At 36.4% G+C, this 13,883-nt stretch overlaps 1 protein-coding gene across 1 annotated transcript in view; it reads right to left on the bottom strand.

Annotated features, from left to right (window-relative positions):
* The window catches only part of PLXDC2 (plexin domain containing 2), a 285,578-nt gene that overhangs the window by 69,023 nt on the left and 202,672 nt on the right, over positions 1-13,883 (bottom strand). Inside the window, exons 5-6 of the mRNA XM_075492688.1 lie at positions 10,513-10,635; positions 7,897-8,015 (exon numbers count right to left, since the gene is read on the bottom strand). Coding sequence (XP_075348803.1) covers positions 7,897-8,015; positions 10,513-10,635 — 242 coding nt within the window. The remainder of the gene's footprint in view (positions 1-7,896; positions 8,016-10,512; positions 10,636-13,883) is intronic.

The raw sequence follows: 13,883 nt of genomic DNA on the forward strand, positions 1-13,883 counted from the left end.
GAGTTCTGGCCCAATAATATTCATGTTTAATGTGTCTTGGAATAGCAGGGAAATTATCAGTGTCATGGAAAATGTGGAAAATGCCAGATGCTCACTTGCCAACATCTAGAGGAAGAAATAAAAATACTTAAATAGCCATAGACCAGTCCAGATTTACGTAACAAAATATTGATGCTGGGCAACATGGTTGTATGAAAATAGGTGTCAGATTTGATTTAATTCTTTGGGCAAGATTGCAGCTTTGGCTGATACTTGTATAGAAGTAATAGCTTTAGAATTTTGTAAGGTGTTTGACTTTTAGTGATGTGTAGCATTTATACAATATTAATATAGTTAACTAGACTGACTGATCACAAACAGCAGCCATCACTAAAGAAGCAGCTCAGACCTACAGTGTGTCTTTACACTATACCTTTCTTCTCCAGACATCAGACCTAATATTCAAAAGTTTTATCAAAGACTGGGAAAGAAACATAAATTTACTGCCTAGCAGTTCTGCAAATGACACTGGCAGAGTAAAAATAATTAAATGCCTGGATCAATTAGCAAAGTTAGACCTTGCAAAAATCGCAAAGTTATAACTCAGAGAACAAAGACTGCAAGGTAGAGGTTTGAGGACCATGTTCTATAAAGCAGCAGTTCTGGAAGGAATCTCAGTATTGTAGTGGATGAACAACTCCAGCTGTCAGAAGGGACATCGCAGCAAGAAAACTTAATTGATGTGACATTTGGTTACACAGTGGAATATAGCCTACGAGTGGGGTGGCCATTTTACTTGTACCTGCACATTAGATTATTACTGAAATGTTATGCAAACTTTAGGAGGACCTATTTCTTAAAAAGATGCTGAAAGCTTATGAGAAGGAAGATTAAGAGAGTAACAAAAATATTTTGAAAACTTTTGCAGTTCTCAAATGCCATTAACAGAAGAGTTAAAGGGCTCTATCTATTCGGCTTCTCAAAGAGAAAATGGAAAGCTGGCTGGATTACCATAAACAAGTACTGCCACGAGGAGAAATTACTCAGGAGCTAAAGAGTTTTTTCATCTAGCACAGAAAGATATAACCAGAAGCTGGAAGCTGCAGACAGATACCTTCAAAGTAGAATAAGGCACGTTTCTATGATTGAATGTTATTAACCACTGGGATAAACTACCAAGGGAAATTATGATTCTCTACCCATTGCTGCTTTCAAATAACAGTTGGATACCTTATTTTTCAAAGTTGGCCTTCAGTTAACCAGAAATTACTAGGCTGAAGATAGATGAAACTGGATCAAATGTAAGAAACTGAGATACAAGGTGTTAGCTCAGCTAATCTAATAGCCTGCTCTGGCTTCACCTGTGTAAAACTACCAAAATTATACTGTTGGCCAGTATTTTTCATATAGCAGAAAAATGCCAAAGTAAAAAGCTGGTTATACATCCAGTGAATGAGGATTCAGTATTGCCTACATGTCAATTAATGGCATGACTTCTGGTATTTGAGTTGAGCATCAGTAGTTGTTCTTCTTGTTCCCAAAATATCATTTAGCTGTGCTTTTTCCTGATTACACTGGTATCTGTCTAGGAAAAGTTATATTTGAGAATATTAACAGAAAAAGTGAGTTCTGGTGAATTAAACAGCATCATAAATTTCCATTTCTTTTACTTGATTTAGTGACTGGTTTGGCTAGTTTATTTAGGGGTTCTTGCATACATGATCTGCTTTGGTATAACAAAAGGAATGATGTTAAATCAACATGAAAAACAGAAGTGGCTTTGAAATACTGCTAGTAATACATCAATTTAAATTTGGCTTATATCAGCTTAGCTCTGATGCAGTTATTGGAGAATATGACATAAGAAGGCTGAAAGCCATATTTTCAAAGTCTTCAAAATAAAAGACTCACTGAGTCCAGAAATAAGTCTATAAACTTTCTCCCGCGTGAAAGTATACACAAAATAAGGGAATTATTCACAGTCTCAGAATACTGTAGAGAAAAGCTTATATTAACTATCGAAGGAACTGTCTTAAAAGATTTTGAGGAGGATACTCTAGAGAAGCTATTGAAAATCAGGTCAGAAAAAGCACTGATGAGAAGGACGCAATGACTATTTCTCTTCCAAGTTAGAGAGGAAACATAGCAGATGAAAAAAGAAATCAGAGTTTTATGGGCATAAAATGTAGTTGGAATTGGAATTATGAGTAGGTGTGTGACCAACAAAATATGCTGGCAAAATTGGTGGCTCAAGGCACAAATTGTGTCTGACACATGAAAAGTATTATATTCATTTTTATGTGTGAGTGCAAACCAGGAGAATTTGCACTCAGGCCTCCTTGAATAAGCCTCCTTAGTTTTAATTCTAGTGCCGTATCATATGTTTTTTCTGAATTTGTGAATAATTGAACAATTTACATCTCTCCCTCAAAAATTATGCTAACAGCAAACTTTCTCTCTTTTTTTTTTTTCTCAGGAAGGAGCGATGGGTTCTTGCAGTACAAATGCCACAAGTTAGTTGTTGTTTTTCTGCCTTTTTTTAAAAATAATTTTATTTTCATTACAACTTGGTTCAGAGCTTGAAAGTCACTTTCAGTTTCACTATTTAATAAAAATTATGAATGACTCAGTGATAACTGATACCACCATAGGACGCAGTAGCCAAGTTGAACAGAAAATACAAAAACTTCAGCAGAAATTAGAAAATTTTGGAGCAGAAATATCTCAGTAGTTTTTGCCAAAATCCCTGCAGGTGTCCACTCTTGTGCTGGGCATTCTAGCGAGACTGAAGAACTTGCAGAATCATTTTCTAAAACCAGTAAGAAAGTTGTAGTAGGGTCCAGTCTAACAGCTTTAAGAACCAGCCAAAATTTTGGATATATGTTTTAGAAACAAGGAAGTGTTTGTGTAAGGTGAGGAAATCATAAATTAAGTTAGTATAGCCAGCTCTTCAAACTGAGGTACAGCCTGTATCAAACAATTAGGCATACAGACAGAAATGCAGTCGAAGTAGAAGGGAATCCATGACCCAGGAAAACTTTTCTTCTCTTGAAAAACTGCAATGTTATTAGATCTGCATTTACAAATACATATGCTTATTTTTAAAATGTGGGAAAATTAGTCATTTTACAGAACTGAATACTTCAGTCACTTGCTGATGAGCATACTAGGTGCCATTTTATAGGTGAAATCTTTTGAATGAGATGTCAAGATCAAATGGGCTTTTACCATATGATGGCCTATTAGGAAACATACCCTTTTGACAGAAGGCTTGTAGTAAATGATAAAATAATTTATTGAAAATTACAGTGAAACATAGGTAGCAAGCAGATAGCTAGTGTTCTGAATTTCTCACTGTCGTAGTTTAACCCCAGTTGGCAATTAAGCACCACACAGCCACTTGCTCAGCCTCCCCCCCCGGTGGGATGGGGGAAACAATTGGAAAAAAAAAATAGAACCCATGGGTTGAGATAAAGACAGTTTAATAGGACAGCAAAGGAAAATAAAATAATAATAATGATAAAAGAATATACAAAACAAGCGATGCACAATGCAATTGCTCACCGCCTGCTGACCGATGCACAGCCCATCCCTAAGCAGCGATCGCTGCCCCCCGGCCAGCTCCCCCCAGTTTCTATACTGAGCCTGATGCCATAAGGTATGGCATAGCCCTTTGGCCAGTTGAGGTCAGCTGTCCTGGCTGTGTCCCCTCCCAGCTTCTCACTGGCAGAGCATGGGAAGCTGGGAAATCCTTGACTAGTGTAAGTACTACTTAGCAAGAACTAAAACATCAGTGTGTTATCAACATGGTTCTCATACTAAATCCAAAACACCGCACTATAGCAGCTGCTAGGAAGAAAAATAACTCTATCCCAGCTGCAACCAGGACACTCACCTGAATGGCAAGATATGTCATGACAGGCTGACATGTTGAACAGTTGAACAGTAAGCTTGCAATGTGCAAGTGGTTGCTAATGGGTGGCAGGGGTTTTATGCCATTACATTCAGAGGATTGATTTTAACTCAAATAATTCCAAAATGTATGTTAGCTCTACCATAGACAACATGAACTCTTGTGTTGTACAAGCCACCAGTTTATGAATAAGCTTCCTAAATGCACACTAGTGCTGCACCACTGACATCTATATTTTGGGTTATATACTTCAACAATAGGGAAAAAGATATTTAGAATTCCTGCTGAATTCTATTAATCACTGGGAACAGTAATCTAGACAGTATTTTCCCTCAGAGCGTTCTCAAGTTTTATTCTTTTCAACTTTCCCTGAGAACACTTCAGAATCTTGCCCTTCAAAAAAGAATAAAATGATGGCCTCTGACCTTATTCTGAAGGACATGGTAAGCAGGGTGCAATTACTGCCCCACTTCAAAACTGAGTCAAAAAGAAAAGCCAGAGTATGCTGCAAAATAATAATTAGGAACACAATAGTACTTACATAGGGTTTTCATTGCCGGTTTCCTAAATAGTTATTAATTACTCTACAGGCCAAACTGCATGAAACTTAATCAGGAATTTTAAGTTTTTAAGAATCTTTTAATTTTAAGAATAATAAAATCAAAGATCCTGTTTCTGTGTTAATATTTTTGATAATAATAACAGAGGCAAAGAAATGCCAGGAATGTATACTGTAGGCAGAATATCCATGAAGACTTCAAGACTGTGCTTTTTTTTTTTTTTTTTTTTTCATTTTCAGGAAACAATCACAAGGTTTGGAGTCTTGTTAGTGAAAACAGAGTATTTTTTGTCATGCATAGCAGGAGCATCAGTTTTATCTAACTGTTAGTACTTAAGCAGTTCCATTCAATTCTGCCTCCTTTCACAATAGAAAGAAATTCTACTACAAGTCTCTTTTAGAATTATTTTCCAACTTCACATATAGGGCAATTTGAACAAGCATTTCAACTTTAATAATGGTTTCTGGATGACTACATAAATAGAGAGTCATTACTATTTAAATGAACACAGAAAGCCTTCAAGCCAATGAAATTAAGAAAAATATCCTAAACCATTAACAAAACCTTTGGTACTTTTGCTTAATTTGTCCTGTATTAATCATGGACAGAAAAAGAAACCAAATGTTACACTAAGGAACATTAGCTATAAGCACTAATGGGAAAAGACTATACAGAATAGTTATTTTGTTCAAAAAGAAGTAAAGCTCTTGAGAATTGAAGTTCTGCAAAATTTAGAACATAAAAAATGAGTGTTCAATACTAATACATAAAAAAGTATGCCTTTGCAGAAAATTTTCTTTATTACTATGTTCTGTTGGCTAGTTCGCACTGTAATGTATGTCATACGTAGTAGAGGTGCACCAGTAAAATTTTTCCACCAGCTGATGTTTCCTGACCATTTGCCAGAACACTAATAGTTGGTGTAAGCAAAGTGATATTTAAAATGGAAGGTATATATACTTTAAACAAAATAAATTGTTAAAGAAACAAATATTTGACTTGGTATAGGACCTTGCTATATTTCAAATTGTTTTTACATTTTGAAAACTTGGCTGTACAGCTCCTTCTCCTACCCATTAACTCCTCTGAAGGATATTCTGATGTCTCCAGAATTCACTACCACGGTGGCTCAGATCCTTTTCTAAATTTTTATTTTTTCAGAATCTATTCTGGATTTTGGATAACAATTGTGCATTTCAGACTGCTTCCTATTCGGCAAACAACAGAACACAGAAGACTGGGCAGAACAGTTCCTTTGATACTCTGCAAACCCCAGCCAAGATCCTGCCTTGGTGGTCAACACCAGGTTTATGAGGTAGCAAACATGATGTGGGAGCAGGAAGGATATGAAAAAGGAAAGCTCAAATAGTTTGAATAAATAAGAAATAAAAGGTAAAATTTATCTGAATTGCTTTAGACATAAAAGTCCCTATTTGTAGCTCCCTTAAATATATAATCAAAGTTATTTTAAAAGTGGATTCTTCAAGATAAACTCCTGGTGTCACTATACAGAGCCCCTGTGGGATGCTTTATAAAGTTACTTGCAGCCTGTCTGCTGCATTTCTTACATGGTGTTACAGCTTGGAGACTCAATGATAATGCAATGAAGACCTCACAGATTTGCCATACATCACTGTCATTTTTGATGAACTGTGATGCTAAAATGAAATGGCACCAGAAAGGTGGTAGAAATCTTCTCGTGCAACTTTTACTCATGCTAGTGAGCACTCACACAAGTAATCTTGCTGGAGTTAATGGGGCTCCTGACAACATGACTCATGAGCCAGAGAAATGGTTCCAGAAGGAAGGACTTCCTCAGAAAGCAATGGATTCAGCACTGGCAAGTAAATCAATTCCTAGCCAGACTTGTAAGCACTAGCATCAAGTTTAAATTTACAAGTGTCTCAGTTTTTCTTTTCAGACAACTTGTGTCCAATCAGTAATTGGAAATTTTATTCAATTTTCATCGTTTAGGTGAAAAGCTGAGGTAGTTTTAATGGAGTAAGACAGGCTGCAAATAAAGAGTGTAGTCTTCTGGAAATCTCAGCCTCCAAATCCATTCCCCAAGCAATTACCAATGGAATACGCTAGTTGTAACATTCTAAGATTTTACAAAAATCTTTTGTCAAAAGATTTACAGACCACTAGTATGTTACTATTACCACTTTAAAAAGTCTCTTTCCTTAACTATGTGCAATAGTTTTAAAGTGATGTTTGGTAATTCCATTCAGGACAAGAATAACTCATGACAGGAAAGCCAGGTACGTGGGCATACCAGAAGTTTCTTGTGTCTACAAAACTAATCCAGTAAGAGTATACTGCAGCAATCCTGTTTGCAAGGAGCAAAGACATCTATCTTAGGTGAAGATATGACTGCTGCTAGTAGAATAACCCAGATCCTCACTAGCTCTCTAATGAAGGGGAGAGGAGTACTATTATTTCTGCTTCATTCAGGTGCATGGCTTCAACACAGGCATGAAAAATGAGCCTGAAGGCTCACAACTGGTCTGTAGCAGAGAGACAAGAGAATGCAGATTTCTCCAAGTCTGGACAATCAGCCATATCACCGATTGCATTTTTTTAATGTAAGGAGGATAACAGAAAGATGTACATCTTGAAGAGAAAGTCACACTTTGCATGCCAAACTGAGATTAAAATAACAAAAAAAGAGAAAGAAATAGTTCTTTGCTCCTAGAGGCTTGAGATTATCTACCTTCTGATTCTCATTTGCATGAAATTCAACTGGAGGTACGGCCTCTAGGCTGTAGCCTCCAGGACTCTAGCAAAAATATCAAGAAAAAAAAAAAATCATCTAAAGTAATGATTGAAATTCTGAAACACTTGGAGAATGCAGAAGAGCCTAACCAAGACAACAACATATTGGTGTTATGAAGGCAAACTAAATGGCCTCAATCTAACCAGTGTTATCACCAAATAGATGGAAAACCTCACAGATCTAGAGATACAAAACAGTTATTTCTTAGTTGAAATATATGAACTTTGAAATATGTCAGTTGCCAAGAAATGATAGCTGCAGGAAAAAGGTGACCTTTTAATACTAACCATTGATTCTAGAGTGTTTTCAAACAGGCCCAAATTAGGTGAACTAATTGAGCAAATTAGACCTTACCTTTCAAAATACAAGAAGAATACTAAACAATCAAGAATTTACTAAACACTCAACACTTATGACCACTCAAAAAAGGCCAGTTGAAATCCAGGAGTAGCACCTTTGAGCCGTGTTGATGGTTTTCAAATCCATCACATGAACACCACTTTTACAATAAAATGTAATTTTCAGCAAAACAGTGATCTTATAAGCAATATAATGAAATGATCTTATATAGCTGAACTTTCAAATACCCCCCCCAAAAATGTAGGGAAATTCCTGGCAGATATAAAGTAATTTGTCTACTTAAATGACAATTTTCAGACCCAACTTACTTCTTTGTAGCCGAAAATGATACGCCCATCATTGAGAAGGGTGGCCTGAAAAGTGAAACTGCCCAGGTTGTAATTATCCTGCAGATGTACATGGTCCCACTGGACAACTAGTGCTGTGCCTGTGAACCCCAGAGTGGGGGTAGAGAGGCAAAGGGAAGAAAAAAATGTGAGAAAAATATTAACTGACTGTAGGAAAAGTACTTAACTGCAGTTACTTGAAACAAGAACAGTGATTTGTCTCTTTTTAGCAATTTTCAGCCCAGTATCTTGAAATGCCAAAGGTATTACAAATACAAGTTGCAGCTGAAATTCTCTTAAAGGTAGACACCACAGTGCCACAAATAACTACCTCAACTACTCGCACAGAAGTCTGCTAAAGCAAGAGTGGTCAAGTAACTTGTATGGAATTGCACAAGGAGTCAACAATCACTAAAGGTAGGATCCAGCACTCAGAGTTCAGGTGTGCTGCCACAACCACTGCTCTGCAGTGGCTTTTTTTACACTGTATATGTAGATATATATATATATATACCCTGATGACTTTGAAATGGGAAGTGCTAATAGCATTACCTGTTTAGTAAAAGTTATTATTTGAGGAATTCAGATTCTTCCATTAACTATGCATTAATATAAATAGCATTAATTTTTTTCTGTGTGGTGCAAGCCCTTGCTGAGGTTCTGCAAGTTATTAGGTGTTGGCAATAAATAAATGTAGTTTAAATTTAAACCACTAAGAATTCATAGATGGGGTAAATATTGAGTCTGGTGTGCAGAGATTTAGTTGCAAGAGGCTCGTTAATATTCATGGAAATTCTCTGGCTGAATATCCACTTATTGCACTAAAAATGTACCCCAAGCGACTTGCATACCCTGTGAGCATGTTTTACAGATGTTGAGGGTTATAGACACATTCAAGCAGCTTGGCTGAAAGACACTTATCACCAAAACTGTGTTTACTGAAAATGACTTTTTCATCTTTATATGCCTTCCTCAATATACTTTTCTCTTTGGCACTAATGGGAGTTATGTGCTTTGATTCACAGCACTTTAATTTCATTTCTTCCTGAAGTGTTCAAGGTGGGTCAGTATGCATCCAGCTCAATGCATTTTTGATATATCCTTGAAACATCTTTTGTCACAGATCTTCTGTGCTGTAACTTTCATTAAGACATCTTGGCAGGGGATGTCATGAAACTATAAGCATGCAAATTTTTGGTGCATACTGTACTAAGTCCACCACATTATTGTCCCACGTGTCTTTCACGAGTCTAGTACATGCTCATTAATTGTGCACACAGTGCATCTTTCCTTCTCTGACTACATTCATCTGCTTTCTGAATATTTATTTGATTGTATTAAATTTCATTTTAAAGGAATTTAAAGGGACCTTTCAAATTATTGGAGCAAAAGTAGCCAGAACTTCTTACAGAGTGTCTTTGAGTACCTCAGATCTATGTGCATCTCAGAACCTCAAGCTAAAGTATAAGTCAGCTGCCTCCAAAACAGTTTTCTCATTCCCAGGGCCTTTCTGTAGATGCGTGTGTACATAAGTTCCTTGCAGTTAGCTCCATGAGTGAGACTTGGATGGGTCACTACACGCTGTGCTTGCTCACCACAGATGCCACTCTAAAGCAGCACACTTACCCAGAGGGATAAAACAGGGATGAATAAGAAATCAGGAGCTGAAGAGACAACTGGCTCAGTTCCTTTTTATTTGGGGTAAGATAGCAAATTCTTTGTCCTAAAGCACACGGGGTCCAAAAGACCATCATGCCTCACACATGAAGAAGGATCCAAAATCTCAAAGAAGTATTCAACCTTATTATGAAAGCAATGTGATACAGCCTGATACACCTGGTATGAAGACTGGAGGTCAGGAATACAATGAGCATTAGCAACGTCTTCCCCAGAATCCTCAGATTCTTTCAGTAAAGATGACAAATCTCAGGCCATTTTAATCACATAGGTTATGTTTTCAAAATATTGATTATAACTGACTTCGTGAAACAAATATCCACACATTCAAGGCCTTTGAAATATCTCACAGAGCTTCAAGTATAACGCTGCAGTTTGCCTTTTACCCTTTCAATCTTTCGTACAAGGGACTGTTGAGAACTTGCGGTGTAGACAAGTGTATTGGATTCCAGTCCTGGGACTCCATGCACACTTCATCATTGACAGGTTTATTAACCTTATACCTGCCCTGCTTCTGTGTATTCTTGCTATTGCATTCCACAAATGCTATTTTCATTTTAGCTAGTGGGTGAATGGTATTTACTATATATATTTTGAAGTAACAGGAACTTGCACTTTTATACAAGACAGATTTTTCCTTTTAAAACTGATAAAAGACATTGCTAGTTTGAGTTTATGTATTTTAACATCCTGAATATACCTGTCCAATTAGGAAAAAGCATTCATGACTCTCTAACCATGTTCTAAATTAACTGTTTATGGATGTCTAGCCACATGCTTTATACAGCCTGTGAGTTTAAAAAAAAAGAACAAAAAAAATTTTCAAAAAATCTTCAATTTTTCCTTCAAAAATATTTATTTAGGAAAATATGAAGGGCCAAGGGACACAGACACATTCATTTATGAAGGACTACTACATACCATTATCAAAGTATCTGACTGTTGAATTTCTTGACACACTGGGGTCAAAATTTGCCATTAAGGGTGCAATATATTGTGTAGCTGTTAGCATTCGATGCACAACTTCTCCAGTATATATGAAACCTACAATAAAAAAAAAATATTGAGACCATTTCAGTAACTTCTGAAAAGATTTAATAGAATGGCAGGTTGAACTAGGCATTGCCAGAGCATTAAAGGGTCATCTGAGAGAAATTAATCCCACCACCAATTTTACAGTGAATTAAGAGCTAAAATTTCAGGAAAATGTCTGTGATGGCTGCCAGAAGAACAAGATCCAAGATGAACAATGGAACAATTATTTCAAGAAGCAAGTTTTCATACAGAAATAAAAACAGAGTAAGGAAGAATAACTCCAGTTATGGACAAAATGCAGCTATGTGGCATTATCAAAATGAGCCATTTACCACCATGCATATTCCATAGTGCTTTCTATCCCTTTCAAAAATACGCAATTTGTTTTGTTTTTGCAAACTGTTACCTCTCCAAAAGTTAAGTCTAACCCTTTTTCATATTTCTAGAGACACAGAGTAAGAAAGTATTTCAGACAAGAAGAGGTGACAACCTTTAAAAAAAAAAAGTCAGGTGAAGAGTGGAACAGATGGGATTTTTTCATTATTATAAGCCAAGCAGCATTTCTGCTACATTCTCTGTGGTGTCAGGTCTCACTAGTTTATCCTAGTCATCCCTGAATCCACAGTACTCCTCAGATCAATAGTGGGCTTCTTCCATCAGAAGTGCTCACCCAAAACCTCTTACTGGTTTGGAACTGGAGTTCTTCCTTCAAGGAAGAACAGTCATCTACGGTGAATACAGTAATGCTGCAGTTTTCTTCAGACAAAAGTTCGTGTATTTTAATGGCAGGAAACCCCTGCCATTTTAAACTATAAATGGTCTACAAATAAACCTGTATTGTTTAGGTTTGCCAACTCCAATTGACTAATGGGACTAACTTTTTTAGATGCCGCAACCTAAAGCCTGACTTAAAAACTTATTTTAGCTTTTGCCTTGCTGGTCAAAACTGACAAACTTTAAGTTGATTGGAGGTACAGATAGATCTTCAAAATGAAGGTTTGCATATTACCTCTCCTCTTAAAGTGTTTATCAGATGGTGCTATATGCTGAACTGTTTACTTTTTCTCCTTCTATTGATTTAATGAAGTATATTCCAACAGCAAACACCCCAATAACAACAAGAATATTAGAGTTGGCTGAAAATTTTCTAACAGAAAAAATTCTATTTTGAAGACGCCTCACAGAAATTCAGTTCTTTACTGGCAAATGATAGTATCCACTGCAACAGTATTTATGGTGGTTCGTGTTTTCTTTTCCTTCTTCAGTCATATTGAAAGTCTCTCTTCCTCCACAACCCCTTTTACTGTCAAGCCCAAGAGGTCCTTTCTTCTCACATTTGGTATCATTACACTACAACACAGGATGAAGGAGCATATAAATCTATCCTTAAAACACAATTGTGAAATTCCAGAACTAAACATAAACCTGAACAACTGGAATTACCCTCAAGACAGAAATGCCATTTTCCAGCCAACTCCAGTTAATATATATTAAAAATCTGCTAGTGTGCAACCCCACTTTCTTAACAATCGTATCTCCATCCTAACCACTGTGAGATAAGACAGGTTTGTTAAAAGGTTTGTTTGATATGATATATGAAATCTCTGACAGCATGAAAAAAATAGGCATTCTTCTACTCCTATCGTCTCCTGAAACATGTTGGTAAATGCTTGCTAACTGTTCACAGAACTAGTTCTAGAAGACATAAGATGCTATAAACAAACAAACAAAAAAGGTCGTTCTTTGGAATCATTTTCCTGCATGGCTGCGAGCAGTTAAGATCAAGTACCATGAAGTCAACTCAAGTGGAGATGACAGGAGACCTAAGAAAAAGCGAGGTGTGGAGAAAATACAACAAAAAATTCAGCTGGAACATTTGACATTGACAAAAGGGTGAGCTAGGAAGCTAGCTGCCTTTGCTTCATTTAAAACATACCTAGATATTAAAACGATACAGTATTTTAATATTTGGACACCTCCTAACTGCTAAATTAATTCTTAGGATAAACTACAACTGTCTTTTTTTGGGGGGGGAGGGGGGAGATTCTTTCAATTAAATATCTAAATACCACTTTTCTCTTTTACTAATTGATAGGGAGAGAGAAACACCAATTAAAAAAAATAAATCTCTCCACACATATTTACAAGTCATGTATAAACCTTAACTTTCAGAATATACAGTTGTGTCTGTAATTTTACTGTATTACTCACCAATTTAGGATAGCCAACAGCCCTGCCAAAGTATAGTCCCTGAAATGCATTTTCATTATTTCCTATTTATTGCTGTCTGCTTCTGAAATGTCATTCCTTTGAGAAGTATTCCCTCATGCTTATTTAGACATTTTAAAAACATATCATTTCATAGAATATTTGTGCCACTTATTATCCCTATGGTCATGTGCACACATATTTTAACACAATCTTGGGTAAGTCTATAACCTTGAAACCATTCCTCAAAAATATTTTGAAGACAATATAAACAAAACCTTTGAATCCATATTCATGTATTACAATTAGCCTAAATTATTCAGTACTTATTCATCCCTTGCACAATGATCCTATCTTTACACACAGTTTCCCTTTCATGCTTTCATCCCATTTACAGTATAAATGTCACCATTATAACTAATAATGAGGCAGATACAATAGGAAAAGAAAGGACTTAATTGTGCTGGAACACATAACTAAGTAACTCAGCCCAGGTAATTAGTAACCACAGAACGTATTCCCAAGTATTTGCCGGATGCAGCTTTACTTTAGACAAAAATGGAAAGCAGGAGGTGGATGATAGCTGGGAAGCAGGCAGGCCTTGCATGAAGATCACTCTAATGAGAACTCCAGTCATGCGTTGGAACAACTTGAAAAGAAACACAAAGTAATTTCAAATCATCCCACAGATTCAAAGGCTGAAGCCACTGTTGAGCATGGACATTTTATCACTGCCACTACAACTTAAAGAAAGCAGCAAATGTAAAATTAACTTATTCCTGAATGGACTTCTGCAGAAAATTGGCTTATACTATCTGTGACCTAATTTTCTGACAGTGGTAAATGCCCATGGTTGATTTATTTAGTCAAGGAAGAATTTTTCAGACCTGCAATTTCCTGAACCACTTAATCTCTCCTTTGTGGGAGGGGTTTGTAGAGCTCTTTTCCAAAACTTTCCACAAGTACTATACCTAGAAGCATAATATGCTCCTAAATACTGGAATGAAGACAAATAGGAAAGAGTGCTCAGCATTTTCTAAGTTTTATGT

The sequence above is a fragment of the Mycteria americana genome, chromosome 2 (assembly GCF_035582795.1).
Source record: "Mycteria americana isolate JAX WOST 10 ecotype Jacksonville Zoo and Gardens chromosome 2, USCA_MyAme_1.0, whole genome shotgun sequence".
Lineage (NCBI taxonomy): Eukaryota > Metazoa > Chordata > Aves > Ciconiiformes > Ciconiidae > Mycteria > Mycteria americana.